General features: G+C 34.3%; 1 protein-coding gene across 2 annotated transcripts in view; it reads right to left on the bottom strand.

Moving 5' to 3' along the window:
- Window positions 1–21649, bottom strand: part of LOC114344671 (dnaJ homolog subfamily C member 7) — a 123270-nt gene continuing 101621 nt past the window's right edge. Inside the window, exons 6-8 of one of the 2 annotated variants that reach the window (XM_050645668.1) lie at window positions 20768–21030; window positions 6211–6503; window positions 1–3327 (exon numbers count right to left, since the gene is read on the bottom strand). In XM_050645668.1, coding sequence (XP_050501625.1) covers window positions 3203–3327; window positions 6211–6503; window positions 20768–21030 — 681 coding nt within the window. In that variant the 3' untranslated portion in view covers window positions 1–3202. Of the gene's footprint in view, window positions 3328–6201; window positions 6504–20767; window positions 21031–21649 lie in introns of both variants that reach the window. The other variant, XM_050645667.1, reaches the window with a different exon arrangement.

The following is a 21649-nucleotide window of genomic DNA, read 5'->3' as shown; positions in this document are numbered from 1 at the left end:
TTTATAAATTTTTATTTTATTAAGGTAATTTCTTATTTAAAATATACAAGTTTTGTACAACAAAACGTTGTGCAGTGTCCTAAATCTAGGAAAACGCAACGAAAGAGCTTGTTTATAATGACGTTCTTAAAACAAGGTTAGATACATTTTCTTATGTGACACCTATCATTTGCACTGTCAATTTTTAACTGGTTTAAATGGATGCGAGCTAGAGATATTAAACTGCAAGCTAGAGATTGAGATCTTGAATACGTATTATGTAAAAGGTGTCTAAGCTATTAATGTAATCTACAGTTTTTAAAAAGCAAGCAAATATTTCTTACAGTCTACTTAATACAACAAATACTCCCATAATCTCAATTTCCATTTTATTATTTGTATTAGAGAATATCAATTGTCTAGCACTAGAATGCGGTAGATCTGATGTTATCGACTAACGAGAACTTGAATGTTGTAAGTACATGCAATACGAGGTTTGTCTTTTTAGTTTTGCTTATAACAGCTCAGTACCAATAAAACCTTTCGACACAAATGTAACCTCAATCTTTTGTTGACACAAACCCAGAGTTTTATTGCGATAAAACAAGTTGCGTAGATACAGTGAATTTTTTGAAGTTAGCCAGTCGGTCGAAAAATGGATCTTAATCGAGAACATTTTCGAGCAATAATTTTTTACAATTTTTGCAGAGGATTATCCCAACAGCAATGTCTCGCTGAAATGGTTTCTGTGTTTGGGAATGAAGCATCACACCGGTCAACTATTTACTGCTGGTATTGCTAATTTCAACGTGGTTGCTTCAGTCTCGGCGACGAATCCAGATCTGGTCTATTCGAAAAAGTAGTCACACAGAAAAACGTTGATGGGGTTCGTCGGCTGATTAAGGATGACCGCCGTGTAATATACCGGGAGATAGAGGCATCTTTGAGCATTTCAAAGACCTCGATTCAAAAGATTCTACAACTGGGTGTTACGAAGTTGGTTTTCAGTTGGATCCCTCATTTACTCACAGAAGAGCAAAAAGCGGTTCGTGTGAATTGATGTAAAAAAAAAATGGAACGAGTCAACGAAAGAAGCTCAAAAAACGTTTCTAGTATGGTTAGTGGCGATAAATCTTAGGTTTATTCCTACGAACCGGAAAATAAACGCCAATCCGCTGTGTAGGTGTTTCACGAGGAAAAACCAACAAAAGTGATCTGTTCTCGAATTGAGTCGAAAGAAAATGGTCGCAACTTTTGTGTCAAAATCTGGTCCTGTGGTAAAAATTGCTTTAGAAGGTCGAAAAACGGTTACTTCTTACTGGTATATAACCGTTTGTTTACCAGAAGTTATCGCGAAATTCCAACAAAGCAACACACAACGGCGAATCATCCTACATCAGGACAATGCAAGTGCTGACACTGCCCAGAAGACAATATAGAGTTTTGAGCTTCAAACATCGAATTGTTAAACAGTTTAAAATAGTTACCACCGTATAGCCCCGATTTAAGTCCCTACAACTTCTTCACGTGCCCAAAGATCAAGAATTCAATGCGTGAACAGTATCCCAGTTACCAAAGGAAGCCATCGATGTCTTTAAAACAGCGATTTTGCAGGTGTCAACTGAAGACTGGAATAACTTAAACGTATGCAAAATTGTATCGATCTTGGTGTGAAATATTTTGAAAAGCAATAAAGTACTTTCAAGTCTATATATTTTTTGTTTTTATGGTTATATGGAAAACAAAAAGACAACACTCGGATGTCCAATTTAGATGAATAAGAAACACGAAAATTAGAATTTACCTTGGACTTTAGGAAATATATTTGAACGACAGTTTTTCTATACAAATGTCTTTGACCAAAATCAATGAGTATTTGTTGTGGAAGTAGCATACTTGCTTCAAATCACTTCGGTTTCTACTGTGTAATAAGATAGCAATTGCGGAACTTTTATAATATTTAATAGTGACGAAATATGAAAGATAAAAAAATCAGTCTAAAAAGCCATGTACCAATATTGGTAATTTAAATAAAGAACAGTTGTGATCATTTAAAAGATAATATGACATCAGTATTTGTCTCTACTTTTATTCTTTTTCTGATCTAAATTACTAAAAGTTGTTTGAAGTAAAACTATACCACAAAATTCAATACATGAAAATATAAGTTCAAGTACATTCCAAAAAACAAACGAATGATAGATATTCAATAAATCGCCTTCCCCCTTTTCTCAAATTTCTATCCATACGAATAGCAAAAAGTAAACTAGCCCTCAAAGTCCTCAAAGGTAGCATTTTTGCTAAAAACTGCATCAACCAGAAAAGGCGCTCAAGTAAAGAATACCATATACCGTAATATATTTTGATACGTTAAACGCCGAAATGTATATAATATTAAAGATTTTCTGGGCCGACTGAGACGTGGTCCTGACGGTATAACAGTCACTGCGAAGCAATTGTGATTCGCGCAGCCTTGTAAGTAAAATAAGCGTGAATCATATATGATTCGCGCGGCGTTCAACGTGTTGGGACAATGTCAAAGGACATTGAATGCATATGTAACGATTTATTAAATATTAACAGGCAATACATTTTACAATACAAATAAATATATTTATCGAAAGACGACTTATTGAAACTAGGCTCTTGTCGTGGAAGCTTATACTCTCATTTAATTATAAAAATTTCCAAAATAAAGAAATACATAATATAAAAATAAGATAAAAATAAGATAAGAAAAAAATAAGATAAAAATATAATATTACAACAAAAGTTCTAATTCATAGAAGACAAAAAAAACTACAAAGTTTACAAAAAAAATGTTTTCAATAAAAAATGATCGTTTTAATGCAGACTTATTTTTCCAAATTGTCCTTTCCAATTTATACATTCTATGTTTTACGAGTTTGATAACTTGCCTCTTCACTATTTCGCACCTTTTGTTAGGATATACTCGTATTAACTGGGACACTTTTTATCGGATAAAGTACCACACTTTAAATGGTAAAACGTTGTATACTTTTTCGCACGCTTCCTTCGATGGGTTAACTGGCTTAACTCTTTGCACCCTTACTGTTGAAAATCTTAAAATTTCCATAAAAAACTTTAAAATTAAAATAAATACTAACACGAATCAGAGAAAAGAAAATTCAATAACACAAAAAGAGAATTAAAATCTCTACAACCACTGGAATGTACGAGGTACGTCCGAGTTGCAGATGGTTTAACCGAACTGGAAGGTGAACGAGCCAGGGAAATTGCCGAAGGAGAACTCCTGAGCTCCGCCATGGTGATGGCCTCCTCCACCTCCTCCGAAGAAGGTTTGGAATACTTGAGTAGGATCTATATCTGAAACAAAAAGATGTAAGCGTAAAGTTTCTCTATTTCTACTTAAACAGAAAACATTTCTGATAACAATTCTAATGTGAGTAAATAGTGGAGTCACTGAAGGTGGATATGAGCTATTACCTCCGATTTCGTTCAACCTCCATGGATTTGCATGAAAATTGGTGAGTGGTTAGAGGATATCTCAAGGAACAAAGGTGACATGGTGTCAACTTGCGCTTTTACCCTGGGGGTGGATGCCACCCCTTCTCGGGGTGAAAATTATTTTATTAAAAATAACCCCATAATTAGATAGAGGGACAAATTCTAAGCAAAATTTGTTGTATAAAGTTATTAAAATAAATCAAAAGTTTTTGAGTTATTAAAGATCAAAAATTTTAATTTTTCGTAAGAAAAATGCATTTTTTTAACCGATTTTTCATAGATAACTCAAAAGCTATAAGTTTTTACAAAAAAGTTATTATTACCAAAATTAAAGCTAATAAAAAACTAAATAAACCACTTATTAAAAAAACCTTTTAATATTAACTTAAAGTGAGTTATAGGTAATTGAATGCATATTTTTTTCGGCGAGTACCCAAATCTCAATATTCAAGCTTAAATTACGGAAAAATGATGCATTTTCTAACATAAGCTTATTAAGCATTTGTGAAAGTACTTAGAAATATCTATTAAATGAGATCCCGAACAAGTTAATAGCATTAAAATTTATGCTCTAAAAATTTTTCAACTTTATCTTTTAAAAATTTTTTCAAAAAATGTTATCGTTTTTTTTAAAACTCCGTTAATTTTTACGATATCAGGTTCACCTAAAAACAGTTTGAAAGGTAATTTCAAAGGCTATTAAAACGCGTTAAATTTAATGATTTAAACCTCTTACTTTTTTAAAAATCAAAGATTAAATGCCCACGGTTATATGATTCTCGCAGCAAAATTTAAGCTTTAAACGTTTCTATCTCGGTTATTTTTTACTCTACAGAAATGGTAAAAAAGGTAAAATATTTGATATAGAAAAAACAAAAATTTGGTTATTTACCATTTTTTACGTATATTGAGGATTTTTATAGTTATTATCAAAAGAAAATGAAAATGACGATAATTTTAAAAATTCTGATTTTTTTAAATTATATCGTTTTTCAAAAATATCCATTCTAAACCGGTGAAAATTGTTAAAATCATTATTTAAACTAATACAAAGAAATTTTTCTAAGGATTACTATAAATTTTAATTTTTGTAGAAATGGCGTATGTTTGATTTTTCACTTTTTCCTAAAAAATTCGAAAGGGTTCTCTTAGTTTCAAGCTAACAGTTTTTGGGTTATACGTAAAAAACATGCATTTTTTTACGAAAAAATAAAATCTTTGATCTTTAATAACTCAAAAAGTATTGATTTATGTTAATAACTTAATATAACAAACTTTGCTTAGAATTTGACCCTCTATCGATTTATGGTATTATCTTTAATAAAATAATTTTCACCCCAGAAAAGGGGTGGCATCCACCCCCAGGGTAAAAGCGCAAGTTGGCATCATGTCACCTATGTTTCTTGAGGTATCGTCTAATTACTCACCAATTTTCATGAAAATCGATGAAGGTTCAACGAAATCGGAGGTGAAAACCTTCAGCACTAAAACTCATTTATGTTTTATTTTTGAGATTTGGAAACTCGAATATAAAGTACTAAAGTTGCAATGGAAAAACTATTTACATACAGGTAGACTCAAAAGGTTTGACGAATGACCATTATACAGGGTGTTTCAGAAAAAGAACGCTATCCGTTTTCAAGATACAGGGCGTTGAAGAACAAACAATTTTACACATTTTTTACGATTTTCCCGAAACTACTGGACACATTTTGGTGGATTTTAAAAGGTAGTTATTGTGCTTTTTCTGACTTACAATAAGAATTTTATATTTATCATTGCCGCGCATACGGGTAATGTACTCACATTTATTTAAAGGAAAAAATAGTACGCCACTGAGATATTTCAAATTAAAACTATTTTTGAATTTCTCGTTAAGTTCCATCTTTCCTTTTTTTCTACGACGCGCTGTTTTTATGCAAAAAATAAAACATTTTAACATCTTTTCTACAGGGTGTTTCTCAAAAAAGGTAACACCGTCTCTAGGGTGGTAAGAGAGGATATAGAGTATTACACCTCTATTTTTTTTAAGTAAGACGGATCATTATGAAACCTTTGCATTCAATTCGGGATAGCTTCAGGAAAATTCTTGAAAATTGTCATTAATATCACTGAATGTTCATTTTTGCGTAGCAACGAAGGGCATCAATCTGACGTAATACTTGACGTTGGGAAATTATTGAAAAAAATTCCCGCTGTAATTTTTATTCTTGTAGCTTTCTAGTGGTCAGAATCTCTATGAATGAAATAATCGTACCAACTACATTTTCCAATGTATTTTGATTATTTTGAACGATATTGTCGTTTACGAATGATAATATAGTATGGTGTGTGTCACTTAGCTCAGTAAAAAACAGATATGATTTTGTTCATGGCTTATCAGTTTGTTGCATCACACATGTTTAAAGTGGCTGTTTAAATGTTGTTTTGTAATAAAGGTTACTTTAATAGTGTTTACTAGTATTCAGTATTTAGCCTATGAGCTAAAAACATCAAGCATACAAGTAATTTGAGCAAATGAAGTTGAAAAAGCTGGAACCTTACTTTAACACATTGAATGCCGTGCCGTAATCTGTTTTGTTGTTGCACTATTCTCAAAAGGGGCCGTTTGGAGTTGGATCAAAAATATTTTGAGACTTTACGACTAAGTGCAGGTTAATCACATTAAAATTTGATTTCAATAGAAATATATGTATTTTAAGCGGGCAATTTTCTTGAAAACCCTAAACTTACCTGACATACCTCCATCGAAATCATCCATATCTTGACCGCTATCATATCTTGCTTTCTTTTTGGGATCTGAAAGTATACCGTACGCCTCACCAACTTCCTTGAATTTCTTTTCTTGTTCCTTCTTTTCATCTTCAGTAGCGTTGGCGTGTCTGTCAGGATGATGGATGAGCGCTCTTTTCTTATATGCTCTTTTGATTTCATCTTCACCTGCGGTTCGTTCCACACCGAGTATTTTATAGTAGTCTTTCCTCTTTGATTTTTTCAGTGCTAATTTGGCGTCTTGAAGTAATTTTTTATTCTCTCTGTATATATAAAAAACAAATAATATTAAAATATTTGGCAATTGTAATACATAAATGGACTTTTAGATATTCCACGCATAGTACAAGTTCAAAATATTTATCTACATGTCAACTTTAGATTTCAGTAAGGTTCTGAAACTGTTTTCATGTGGCATGTCTAAGTTAAATATTATGTTTACATGGGATTAGCCAGTTGATTGTAATGACAAATTTTTTACCTAAAAATATTTGACGTTTCGATTTACACAGAGGAAATCGTTTAAAAAAAGGATTATTAAAGAAAAGCAATTGTGTTAAAAAAATGGATAACTGCAAGTTGTTGTTGACATTCATCATCATTCAATCTTCGCTTGTCCACTGCTGGACATAGATCTCCCTCATAATTTTCCATCTATTTCGATCTTGTGCCTCTTGCATCATCCAATTAGAAGTTACAACCCAGACAATACATTTAGCGACAGAATTGGAGACCAGGTGACAAAAATCGTTGGAAACGCCCTCCCAAAGACACAGCACAGACCAATAACTTGTCTTTCCAACGCGGCAATCAGATACGAAATTGTTCCTTTCAAGAGAAGGTTCAACTTTACTAAAGCAAAATGGGAAAAATTCTCTGAAGCATTGGATCAAGAAGTTTTCCAGCTAGAACCTTGCCCTGATTCATACGATAAATTTGTAGAAATCGTAAAGCAAGTATCACGGAAATTTATCCCTAGAGGTTGTCGAACTGAGTATATAGCGGGGCTCAATGAAGAATCTAAACCCCTACTTAAAAGATATGAACAAGACCCTTTCTCGGAAGCAACAATACAGGCTGGGGAGGAAATGTTACATGCGATATCCGCCAACAGAATGGAAAGGTGGAGCAAGCTGGTCACGAGTCTGGACATGAAACAAAACAGCAGACGTGCCTGGAAGCTGATTCGGAATCTTGGCAACGATCCCGCTGCTTCGGCAGTCAACATGACAGAAGTCACACCCGATCAGGTAGCCCATCGTCTTCTAATGAACGGTAAGAAAGAACAAGGTGAGAGCTCAACGGAATATCGACGAAGAAAGAGATGTTCTAGGTACCTCTTTTTGTCTGGAGGAGATGAGAGGCGCGATCCACCAAATGAAAGATAATAAAGCGACTGGCCTGGATGACATACGAACAGAACAAATAAAGAACTTTGGACTAAAAACCGTAGAGTGGTTCGTAAAAATGATGAATTGATGCATCCGTACATTACAAATCCCCAAAATCTGGAGGAAAGCTAGAGTGGTAGCCCTCTTAGGGAAGGATCCGCCGGATACAAAGAGTTTTAGACCTGTCTCTCTTTTGTGCCACCTTTTCAAGGCATTTGAAAGAGTGATATAGAACCGGATCGCTGAATATGTAGAGACTAAAATTATTCCAGAACAAGCAGGATCCAGACCCGGAAAGTGCTGCTGCAGTCAAATTCTTAATTTCACCCAACATATTGAAGATGGTTTTGAACGGAAAGAAATAACAGGAGTAGCGTGCATAGACCTAACTGCGGCCTATGACACAGTTAACCATCAACGGCTACTCGCAAAACTCTACGAAACTGCAAAGGGTTTCCGACTAACAAGGTTAGTGAAATGTCTCCTCCAGAATAGACGCTTCTACATAACGCTCCAGTCCAAGAACAGTCGGTGGAGGGACCAAAAAAACGGGCTACCACAGGGAAGTGTCCTCGCGCCGATTCTATACAACATATACACCAACGACCAACCCATACACCAACAAACAAGGCAATTTATTTACGCTGATGATACAGCTGTGGCAGCTAAGGGAGAACTTTCAATGAAGTCGAAGTGAAACTGACAGATGCCCTAGGAGACTTAGCTCTATACTACGATAAAAACCATCTGAAACCCAATCCCACAAAAACCCAGGTATGTGCTTTCCACCTTAGAAACAAGAATGCCCGAAGGCCGCTGGAGGTGGAATGGCGTGGTCAGATGCTGGAACACAACGAAACGCCAAAATACCTTGGCGTCCGTCTGGATAGAACTCTGTCTTACCGATACCACTGTCAAGTGGTAAAGAGAGTGTAAGTGCCAGAAATAATATCATCCGCAAGCTAACTAATACAAAATGGGGAGCACAACCACACACTCTCCACATTTCTGCCTTAGCATTATGTTTTTCGGCCGCGGAGTTTGGAGCACCAGTATGGACAAATTCTGCTCACGCAAAGAACGTCGACGTGGCTCTAAATAAAACGGTTTGTATAATATCGGGTTGCCTGAAACCGACACCTATCAAAGAGGTATACCCCATAGCTGGGATTGCTCCACCACCTATCAGGAGGAAGGTCACGTCAGAGGTAGAACGAAAAAAGCAGGAGACGGACAGAAGACACCCCTTATATGACCACCAAACTCAGCCAAGCAGACTAAGATCTCGGAAAAGCTTCCTGAAAACATCAAGATCCATCCCCGAAGCGCCAGAGACGCGCCGAATACACCTATGGCAAGCGTCAGCTACCGCGACACATTTTCCTCCCTCAGAGGAAATGGCTGCTGGACACAATTTACCGTATCCGACTTGGAAAGCGCTAAACAGACTAAGAACCGGCGTTTCACGTTGAGCTAGTAACCTGAAAAAATGTGAGATACCAGGAGGACGATACCTGCGACTGTGGCGCGGTTCAGACCAGCCGGCTTCTACTATCATGCACAGAGATGAGAGAGACCTGCACAGAAGAAGACTTAATTATAGCAAATGACAGGGCCACCTATGTGGCCAACCATTGTAAATATACTGCCTTACTAATAAAACACTCGTATTCTAAGGTTATTCCGTATTTATATCGAGAATAGTTATCCTAAGTATAAGGTAGATATAATACGAAAATAATTTGTTACCAATAAACTCGGTATAAGTTAGTTATAAGTATTCCCACTTTATTCCAAAATAATAGTTTGGCAACGCCGCAATCTTCTACACAAATGCATAAAACAACGATATATTGGGTGAAATATGTCAATTTTGACTTTTCTCTACAACTAACACACCAAATTCGGTCATTTTTTGATGAACTACCCGCAGTTTCTTTTCCCTTTATGAGTCGTATAAACTAAAAAATATGTAGTTTACATAATTTTTTGATGGACTATGGCCGTTGTATTCTCTGCTATATTTTAATAAATCGTTATTTCTTATCTTGTATGTTGAGTTTGAGCATTTCATAAAATGGCATCGAATAAAAGGAACTTTGTATTTTCTGATGTATTTTAATAAATCGTTATTTCGTATGTTGTATATTGAGTTTGAGTATTTCATAAAATGGCTTCAAATAAAACAGAACGTTACATTAAATGGGAAAGTGAAGAAAAAGTAAACAACTTAATTTATTTTACTTATAAATGCAATGTAAATATGTTAATTTCAGCATATTTTGAAGAAAATTGTGAGAGATTTTCTACATATTATAGAAAATAAAGACATTATTTTTCTTGTAGAGTAGAGGATAAGCCTCCTCCTCGCTTGTTCACAATAAGTGAATCACCTACTAATTTTTCTAAAAATCTTACATCATCTTTAGGTAACCGGATTTTTATTCTGGGCTCTTTGAAAAAGAATTTATGCTTTCTTTGACAGTTTTCCTTTTTCGTGTATTTTCCATCATGTTAATTAAATTATCAACTTCCTCGTTAGCCACAATACCTCTTAAACACATTTTTTTTTATTATACATCAACTCACAAAACAAATAAAAAAATAATATATTTTTGTCTCTGATGACTTTGACAGTCATAAAATAGGTTATACCAGACTTAAACAAGGGTGTGGGTCGATATAAACTTGGACTAAATTCTTATACCAAGTATAACCTATACCTAAGTTATTCCATGTTTATCGGTAGTGATTTTGCTTATACGTGATTTATTCTCAGTATAACTTTTATACTTGGTTTATTAGTAACAGTGATAGAATTTAAAGTTGTTGGTGTTCCGGACACGGAAAGTAAGTAAGTATCATCCAATTAATATGACAACGTTTTAGATCATCAGTCCAACGTGTTGGTGGACGACCTCTGCTTCGGTAGGCATCATCTCTTGGTCTACATTCCAGTATCCGCTTTGTCGATCTATTATCTGTCATTCGAGCCACGTGACCTGCCCAGTTCCATTTCAGTGTTGCTACTCTATCTACTACATCAGGTACTCCTGTTCTTTGTCGTAGCTGGCGGTTTGGGATCTTGTCTCGTAGTGAGACGCCCAACATAGCACGCTCCATCGCCCTTTGAGACACAGGAATATTTTGCACTGTTCTCCTTGTCATGGTCAACGTTTCCGCACCGTAAGTCAACACTGGCAAAACACACTGATTAAAGGGTTTTGTTTTAAAGGTTGTTGACGTTGTTTTATAAAAAAAAAAGAGATTTGACGTACTTGCCTATGGTGTTGTGCAATAGTCTTTTCTAAGATAACAATAATAATAATGCAAAGATAATAAGAGTTACACTAGAGAGGGACAATTCGTTGACCACAAAAACCAAACTGAATGTAACTATTATGAAGCTACTAACACTCTGCACAGTGCTATTTGGTGTAAGCACCAGCTAGGTCACCATGGCCTTTTCAAATCTGATGGGCTAACTTAACGGTTCCTTATGGTCTTTTGACTGCCGATTACGAATTTCAAGGGTGGATATCGATCCGACTCGTCAAAAAATTGTTATTGGTTCGTCCACACAAGTAGGAATAACAATTTTTAATTTTCTTGTTGTTGTAAAGAATATTTTTAATTCATTTTCTTTTCAATATTATAATTAATTATTAGGTACTGAAAGAATTTATTATTTCCATTGTTTCTAATTATTTATTAGTTTTGGGACACCCCGTATATACGAGTAGGCCAATAAATAATTCAGTGAGTATGTATTAATTTTTATCTTTATTTTCAAGTAAAAACCTTAAAGTTTTTTGTATATAATTACCTACTCGTATCATTTTAAAAAGACAATTCGCCAACCAACTCTCTTGGTTAACAGTCACTTACAATTATTCCGAAAAGTGTATAGAAACGCAATATAGTCCTCGCGAGTGATTTATACTAGTCAGCAATAGCAGTACGAGGAATAGCAGGCCTGCTCCAGCTTGTGCAACGAGAAATGACAAGGTAGGCGATATTTTTATTGCAATTTACTTTAAGGTCTGGTTTTTTTTACTGTTATTTTTTTTTTATTTTAAATTCACTCCTATGCTAAACAGTCCACTAATAAAGTTCTCACTGAGTTAGTAGTCTTCTCCAAGATGATTTATTGATCCGTTACGAGCCTGATAGATCCATTTTCTATATTTTTTTCTCTTGCATTTTTCATTTTTCTAAGAGGGTAATATAGTCGGGGAAAGTTTCTTTTAAACCTGAATTGTTTGATTTTATTGTCATACCTTGCTAATTTACAAAGATCAGAATCAAATTCAGGTTATTTAACCGCATTTCCTTTGACTTTATTTTTTTGTTATTCTTTAACATAAAGCGATAAAATATTCTTTACAAAATTAAAATCACGTATCAATTAGTAAATTGTTTTTTTGTTTGTGCCGATCGTTGGTGGTACCTACACCTCAGTTAATGTTGTTTTTTAAGTAAAAAAGGAACGCATTATTGTAAAAGTAATTATTATTAAAGTGTCAACGTCGGCCAATAGACAAATTTTGTTATAATAATTATTATAGAGGTTGACTCTATTATAGATGAAACTGTGTGTTTATTTTACACAGTAATTTTTATTTAAAGGGTTTATGTTTTACAATTTTTTTTTGTCTATAAATATTCAAATAGCAGAGGACATAGTTTTCTATTTTATTAGCACAAAGTTCGGTTGTATTTTATTAATTTTCGTGTGGTGAACCTATTTTATTTCCTAACGCAAATTTCATATTTTTCTAAATTTATTAATACTACATTTAAATTTACAAAATGGCAGATAAAATTAAAAAATATCAATCTTTAAGACAAGCTGAAGTGCAACAAATGACTGAAATTCATGATGTTGCTTTAAAGGTAGCTGCAGACGATAAGAATTTTTACCCGGTTTTGGAAGTTATGTATGAAGGATTGGAAAAAATTCGTGACAATTTTTATGATCTTCATAATAAAATAATTGTTAGTTTCTGAGCAAGATAATGAGGACGCGCTATTTAAGTCGAAGATGATTGCCGTAGTAATTTTGACAAATTATATTATAAAATTAAATTAACATACGTGCAAGCCTTTAGAAAATCCTCAACATCAAGTCAGCAAACTACATCAACCTCACAGTCTCATAATCCTTTACCTATAAATTATTTTAATTTACCGAAACCGGAATTGCCATCTTTCAGTGGAAAAATAACTGAATTTAGAAGTTTTATAGATCAGTTTGATGCTCGCGTTCATACTCTTACTTACTTACAACCAATTGACAAATTTAATTTGTTACTATCGTGTTTAAAGGGTGCAGCGCGCGATGCTGTGGATCATATTGACATCACAGCAAACAATTATCCAATTGCCTATGATCTGCTTTGTGAAAGGTTTAATAATGTCAGGGTAATCGCTGCCAATTTATGAAATAACCTTGAAAGTTCACCACAACTGACTTCAGAAGATCCAAAAGAACTATGCAAGTTAGATACATTTTCGAAAAATGTGGCATCTCTAAATAAGCTAGGATTACCCACAGTACATTGGGATTTTATACTTGTTCAAATGATTTTAAAACGATTAACTGTTTCTTTAGTAACACGTTTTGAGTTTTTTCATAATAATTCAACCATCCCAAGCTATAAAAAACTGATTGATTTTCACACTAAACCAAAATCTAACTTTTCTAAAAAACCTACTTCTTCCAAATCTACATCATTGCTTGCTCAAACAGAACCTGAACCAAAATGTTCTATCTGTAAAACTAATGATACCCATGCCATTTATAAATGCTCCGTTTTTTTGGCAAAATCTCATGTAGATCGATTTCAATTAATAAAAAAGAACAAGATGTGTATTAACTGTCTTGGATCACATCGTTCTAGCCTATGCAAACCTACATGGACTTGTCACTCGTGCCATAAAAAACATCATACACTACTTTGCTTCTCCTCTTCTAAGAAAGAAGAGAATGTTCAAGATTCGGCGGCATCCACTTCAAATTCAACGACTGGATCATCCGTGTCTGTGTGTTTTTCTTCCGCTGATAGTACTTTGCTTTCCACTGCATGTATTGAGGTGCTTGATTGTCACGGTAACTACCAACCTGTTGGGTGTCTGTTAGATTCGGGAAGCATGACGTCCTTCATCTGTCAAAAGACCCTTAGGCGTTTAGGTTTACGTCCCATGAAAACTTCAGCTAACATCCAAGGATTAGGTTCTATGCAGTCGAACACTAATTTAGGTCGGGTTACCATTTCTTTTAAACCAGTACGTAAATCTTCTCCTATTTTGACAACCGATGCGTGTCTTGACAAAAATATGTGAGGATCAGCCTTTATGTAATTTAGAAGTTAATACTTGGCCCCATATTGCTAATTTAAAGTTAGCAGATGATAACTTCTTTCGTAGAGAATCCATAGACATTCTTTTAGGAGCTGATGTATTCTCTACAATTCTTTTGGATGGACGTATTTACGGCAATCAAGATCAACCTGATGCAATTAATACTATATTTGGCTATGTGCTTATGGTAAAAGTAAATATTTCAAAGGCACCTACTCTTACTTCTTTATTTTGCCAAGTTGAAGATACGGTTTCTTTGGATCAGCAAATAAAGAAATTCTGGGAATTAGAAGCAGTCCCTGAAGTTTTTTGCTTAGCTCCTGATGACGCTAAAGTGGAAAATATGTTTATGAATACTTATACGCGTGAACAATCAGGACGCTTTGTAGTAGATCTACCTTTTAAGGAAGAAAATCCTGTCTTTCCTAATATTAGATCACTTGCTCTTAGTAGGTTTTATTCATTAGAAAGAAGGCTTCAAAAATCTCCTGACCTTTATGAAGGAATTTGTTGAGCTCGGTCACATGGAACCTGTCCCATTGAATAACTTCGATTCACCTTATGTTTACTATTTATCGCATCATTGTGTTTTAAGACCTGAAAGTCTAACAAGTAAATTAAGGGTCGTTTTTAATGGTTCCGGGCATCTTCCAAATCAACCCTCACTCAATGACACATTATTCACTGGTCCTAAGCTTCAGACTGACATCTGTACAATTTTGATTAATTTTCGATTGCATGGTTATGTAATTACGGCCGATATTTCTAAAATGTATAGGCAAATTTTAATTAATCCTACTCAAACAGATTATCAAAGAGTACTTTGGCGTTCTAATAATTCTGAACCTGTTCGAGATCTTCGTATCAACAGAGTTGTTTATGGTCTCTCTTGTTCTCCTTATCTTGCTATTAGATGTCTACATCAGTTGGCTAATGATGACGGGGATTCGTTTCCTCTAGCAGCCGAGGCACTTAAAACTGGAACCTACGTTGATGATATCGTTTCTTCCTGTCCTAGTTTCGAAAATGCCTTAGCACTAAGAGACGAACTTATTGCTTTACTTGTCAAAGGAGGTTTTGAGTTGAAAAAATGGTCCAGTAATGTACCCGATTTATTGAAAGGATTAGCTGTATCAGATTTAGCAATAAAACCTCTTACATTTAATGATGATATTTCGTCCAAAACACTTAAAGTATTAGGGTTGGAATGGGACGCTTCTTCGGATACATTTGCTTTTAAAGTTCAAGTTTTAGACTATTCTTGTACAAAACGTCATCTTTTGTCCAATTTAGCAAAAATATTTGATCCTCTTGGATTTTTATCTCCAATAACATTTCTAATTAAACACCTTATTCAAAGAATATGGACTCAAAAGATTGGTTGGGATGATGCTCCATCAAAAGAAATTATACGTTTGTGGAAAAAATACATTGATGATGTAGCATATTTGAGTAAATTAAATTTACCTCGTCGTTTATTGACGATATTTTACGCTTAGAAGTTCACTGTTTTGGTGACGCTAGCGAGAAAGGTTACTGCGCTGTCTTGTACTTTCGATGCTTATCACCTTCAGGCCAACCTTTTGTTTCTTTTGTTATAGCTAAATCTAAGGTCGCACCCATTAATAAGGGACTTACTATTCCAAGATTAGAATTGTCTGCTGCGGTTTTAGTGGCTCGACTAGTCTCCTTTGTTTCTTCTGTTATTAAAGATAAAGTAGAAATCAAGGAAATATACTGTTATTCTGATTCTGCTGTTACATTACGTTGGTTACAATCTTCCCCTCATCAGTGGAAAACTTTTGTGAGCAATAGAGTAGCGTATGTGCAGGAACGAGTAGCTTCTTCATGTTGGCATTATGTTCCTTTTGAAGAAAATCCTGCTGACATTGGTTCAAGGGGTTGCTTACCCTCCGAGTTAATTAACTGTTCCAAATGGTGGGCGGGGCCAACCTTCTTACATTCTGATCCACTAACGTTCTTTGAACTTAATTCAAATGAGTCTACTAATGTAAATTTGGAAGTGCGGACTGTCACATTGATTGCTGAAATTCCCAATAATTTTTTAGATATTTTATTGGATCGTCATTCGTCTTTAAATAGGTGTGTTCGATGTTTGTGTTACATTATTCGTTTTTTTTTCATTATGTAACCAAAAACCGATATGGTAATCTGGAAATAGGTTGTTTAAGTTTATTGGAGCAACATAACTCCTTACTGGTTTTTGTTAAACGAACACAACAGATCTTTTTTAATACTTTAATAAATTTTATCCAAGATAAACAGCTGATTCCAAAAAATTTAAGAAAGCTTTCACCTTTTATCGATGCAAAGGGAATTCTACGTGTAGGTAGTCGCCTAGCTAATGCGCCCATTTCGTATGGTCGCAAATTTCCGGCATTACTTCGTAACAGTTGTAAATTAACTGATATGATTATTGAATCTACTCATCTGCAATATCTACACGCCGGGCTTCAAACTGTTCAATACCTAATTTCTCAGCGTGTTTGGATTATATCTTCCAAACGAGCCATTCGTAGAGTACTGTCTAAATGTGTTAAATGTTTTAAGGTGAATCCTTTGTCTCCAGTTCCGTTAATGGGAAATCTACCGCTAGCTCAAATATCTCAACTAAAACCTTTCAGTAATGTTGGAGTTGATTTTGCGGGCCCTTTTCCTATAAGAGCTTCCAAACTTCGAAAGTCTCAAACTCTTAAAGGCGTATTTGTCGCTTTTCATTTGTTTCTCAACAAAAGCTCTTCATTTAGAGCTCGTATCTGATTTATCCACTGACGCGTTTTTAGCTGCGTTTAAGCGATTTGTCAGTCGTAGAGGCCGATGTCAACATGTTTATAGTGACAATGGCACTAACTTTGTTGGAGCCAGAGCAGAACTTAACAGATTGGCATCACAAGCTGCTTCTCATGAATCTATTCAATGGCATCTCATTCCCCCTTCTTCTCCACACTTTGAAGGTTTATGGGAATCTAATATTAAGACAGTAAAGGGTCATTTAATTCGCACAATTGGAGAACAAGTACTAACTTTTAAAGAGTTATATACTATTTTTTCTCAAATTGAGGCCATCATGAATTCGAGGCCAATATGCCCGTTAAGTTCAGACCCGAACGATCTTAGTGCGTTAACTCCAGGACATTTTTTGACCATGGAGCCTTTGAGTGCTCCGCCCGAAGAAACGTTGCTCGATGTTCCGCACAATCGGTTGAATCGTTGGCAATTATTAAATAAGTTGCACCAACAGATTTGGGAGCGGTGGTCTAAGGAGTACCTCCAAACTCTTCATCAAAAGGCTAAATGGAATTCTCCGTCTCCAAACGTCCAACTAAATACCTTAGTGGTAATCCGCCAAAATAATATTCCCCCGCTACAATGGCCTTTGGGCCGTATAATTGAGGTTCATCCTGGATCTGATGGTATAGTTAGAGTGGCCACAGTGAAAACTAATAGTGGTATATATAAACGCTCTATAGTAAAATTATGTCATTTGCCTTTTGAGCCGTAACAATACTGCGTATTGTGGTGGGCGGTTGTGGTTCGCCCACAACCTTTTCAGGTACTGAAAGAATTTATTATTTCCATTGTTTCTAATTATTTATTAGTTTTGGGACACCCCGTATATACGAGTAGCCAATACCTAATTCAGTGAGTATGTATTAATTTTTATCTTTATTTTCAAGTAAAAACCTTAAAGTTTTTTGTATATAATTACCTACCTACTCGTATCATTTTAAAAAGACAATTCGCCAACCAACTCTCTTGGTTAACAGTCACTTACAATTATTCCGAAAAGTGTATACAAACTCAATATAGTCCTCGCGAGTGATTTATACTACTCAGCAATAGCAGTACGAGGAATAGCAGGCCTGCTCCAGCTTGTGCAACGAGAAATGACAAGGTAGGAGATATTCTTATTGCAATTTACTTTAAGGTCTGGTTTTTTACTGTTTTTTTTTTATTTTAAATTCACTCCTATGCTGAACAGTCCACTAATAAAGTTCTCACTGAGTTAGTAGTCTTCTTCAAGATGATTAAGTTATAAACAATAAATTTTTATACATTGTTTATAAGGCTCACTAAAAAAGATAATGTTCCTTAATAAAAAATAAAGAAAATGGCGTTTAATAAACTTAACCTAACAATTGAATTAAAGATATTTTAAAATTAGTGCATAATGCAAATTACAAAATATGCATTTTTCGATTGTAACTCGATTTCTGTGCACGTAAATGAGCGTTACAATATCTCATTTTAAAGCTTAATTCATAGACTTCAAAACAAAGTTTGTTATTACTTTATCTTTATTTGTATTAAAGTACACCCGTTTGAAGTTATAATTTTCTTAAAAAATTGTACATTCATTTGTTTATAACGGTTTTAAGGAAATTAATTTAGTAATAAACATTTATACTATATTAACATTAACCCCTTCGTGCCGGACCGTCATTCGGCAAATCGGCTCCTATATACGGATTCGAGCGTATACCGAGCGGCTTCGCACAGTCGGTTAAAATACAGCATCACACTACAACTAATTATTAAAGTTTATGTAATAATAATACTTTTTTAGAAATAAAACTATTTTTATTAAATTTATTATTCTACATAGTATGTGAGTTAAATTAAATTTTATCCACAAAATACCATTTAAAGATAAACAAGATAATTCGGATAGAATTCCCCAGATTATTTTGTGCTTGATATCGTCCCAGTCTCCTAATCTGGGGAATTCCATCCGAATTATCTTGCAAGGGATAGTAAGGTAAGTTGTAAACAGCAGCACAGTAACTTCACCTCCCACACAATCCCATCAGTCAAACATCCAAACAACCTTATCACTAATCAAATTAACTAAATCTAATCTCCTTCTGGACATCACCCACTTTTGGGCGTGGTTTCCCCACTTTTAGATTTGAATAAGGTAATTCGGTCGAAACAAAAATATCTGAAATATGATGAGGATGGTGGCACCGCCTTATGGCAAACGAAAACTCATGATGCACCCGTGTGCATCACCGTACTGAGCAGACACTCAAGCATGATGCACACGGGTGCATCACCGTACCGAAGGGGTTAATGGTAGAAGAACTCAAAAGAAACATTTCGAGCTTAAGAAAATGTTAGCAGGTTTACTTTTGGCTAAGATATCGATATTTTAATAGAGCTCCGAGGGCAAGATCGGGCCACAGCGAAAAGGTTCGCGCACGAACCTTTCGATACAAATTATAATTATAGGTGTATACGTTATCTTTATTTTTCCTTTTTTAAAATCCTAATACAATTGTATCATATAATTTTTCTAATTAAATCATTACACAGTACCTCGTATCACCTTTTCGCGTGAACCTTTTCGCTGTGAGCCGATCTTGCAAATCATAAGATGCGTTCGTGGATATCCTGGACAATTTGTCGCCGACAAATCCTAACCTCCCCTAATATAAATAATACCGTTAATAGATAAATATACAAGGTATATTTACTTTTAATTAATATTAATAACTAATTATTAAATTATACTAGCTAAATATACCTTGTTTTATTTATCTATTAATGGTATTATTTATATTATTTTAAAGTGCACATGCGATTTGCTGACAATTTGTCACCGACTATTCGCCGACAGGTACCCGCTAACGCACTCATAGCGCGCCATTAAAATACAGTACAACCTGCCACATCCGGACCTCCCCATATCCGGACGGTTCTGCCGTCCGCATCTAACGAAATCTACCGAGAAAGGCAGTTTTGCCACTTCTGCTGTTGGATAACGTACCCTCTCATCCCGACCCAAAAGAACTAAAAGATGGCGAAATAAAGTGTCTTTTTTGCCCCCAAATGTGACATTCCTCTGTAAGCCTATAGATCAATGTATTATAGAATCTATAAAACGTGTATATCGACGAAAGTTATTGACGGCGTTGATTACTGGAAAGTATGAAGGAGAAAACGTTTTAGAGACTATAAAAGAAGTGGTCTTGATATCCGCATTTTTTGATATCCGGATCGGTCTGTCGCCACATTGATCCGGATATGGCAGGTTTTACTGTATCGATATCTTTTCCAAAAATAAACCTACGAACATATTTCTAAGCTCAAAATGTTTCTTTTGACTTCTTCTATCATTAATGTTAATTAAAGTAGAAATGTTTATTGCTCAAATTTGCTTAAAACTCTGATAAACAAATTAATGTACAATTTTTTAAAGAAAATTATAACTTCAAACGGGTATAACTTCTATACAAATAAAAATAAAGTAATTTAATAAACTTTATTTGAAAGTCTATGAATTACGCTTTAAAATGAGATATTGTAAAGCTCATTTGCATGCGTAGAAGCCGAGTTACGATCGAAAAATACTTATATTTTGCAAGCTGCATTGCATTATGCAATAATTTTGTAATTTTACAATATCTTAGAGTTCTAATTGTTGGATTTATGTTTAGTAAACGCCATTTTCTTTGTTGTTTGTTAAGGAACAAATTTTATTTTATCTCTTTTAGTTTATGAGCTGGAGCCGTATAAACAATTTAATTGTGTTTAAATTGTTTATACGGCTAATTTATACACAATTAAATTGTTAACAATTTTTCGACCACTCGGATCGAAATTCACTCTCGAAATTCGTAATCAACAGCCAAAAATCCATTAGAAACCGTTGAGTTTGCCCATCAGAATTGATATATTATATCAATTCATTATAAATAGATAATTAGCGCCAGAGCTACGTTCAAAATCAAATTATAAAACACCCGTACCTGCTCTTATCTATTTTGCAAATTTTTTCATAATCTTTCACAGCATATTCAAACTCCCCAAGATCCATATAACATTTGGCTCGTCTCATGAGTGCTTTAAGGTAAGTGTCATCTAATTGCAGGGCAGCCGTACAGTCTTCTATAGCTTCACGAGTCTTAGTTAGTCTGGCTAGAACTGTGGCACGATTGAAGTACAATTTTGCGTTGGTTTTTTTATTGAAAGGATCCACTTGCAGTGCTTCTGTGTAGAGATTGTAAGCTTCCTGAAATACGAAATAGATTTTCTAAATAATATTATAATATTTAGGGGAGTGCAATTAGAACGAAAACATGCATTGTTTCGGAAAAATTCAAACAAGCTTATATTTTTCTAAAACTTTTTTTGTTAAATTATATACATGTTAAAGTAAAAAGTTCTACTCGCAGATTTGGCCGCTAACTGTTTATTAATTGTTTAAACAAAAACAATTGTTTTGTTTAAATAATTTTAAAAATATCGTTAAATTGATCATTTTACTTTGATCAAGTATGTTTCTATTTTGTTTTTGATTATGCTGAATCCGAATATGGCATTGCAATTTAAAAATTCTTATTATACAGAAGCTCTTACACAGTGTGTCTGCGTAGCTAGGAACCACATGGAAAACTTTTTTATTATCAATTTTACGAAAAAAAATATTCTTAATAAAATGCTCTGAATAGTCAAAAATTTAAAACTCAACCATCAGATATCAAATTTTATCAATTTTATACGAGTTATGTCAAACATATGAATTTCGTTAAAGAGTAAAGTACTTTTATATTCCAGAATATCAAAAAATGCTATTATGAAAAGTTGTTTGAAATTAGAAACTATGTCTAAATATACAATTACATCATTTT

This window comes from Diabrotica virgifera, chromosome 3 (assembly GCF_917563875.1).
Source record: "Diabrotica virgifera virgifera chromosome 3, PGI_DIABVI_V3a".
NCBI lineage: Eukaryota > Metazoa > Arthropoda > Insecta > Coleoptera > Chrysomelidae > Diabrotica > Diabrotica virgifera.
This window is presented reverse-complemented; position numbering and strand designations above follow the sequence as displayed.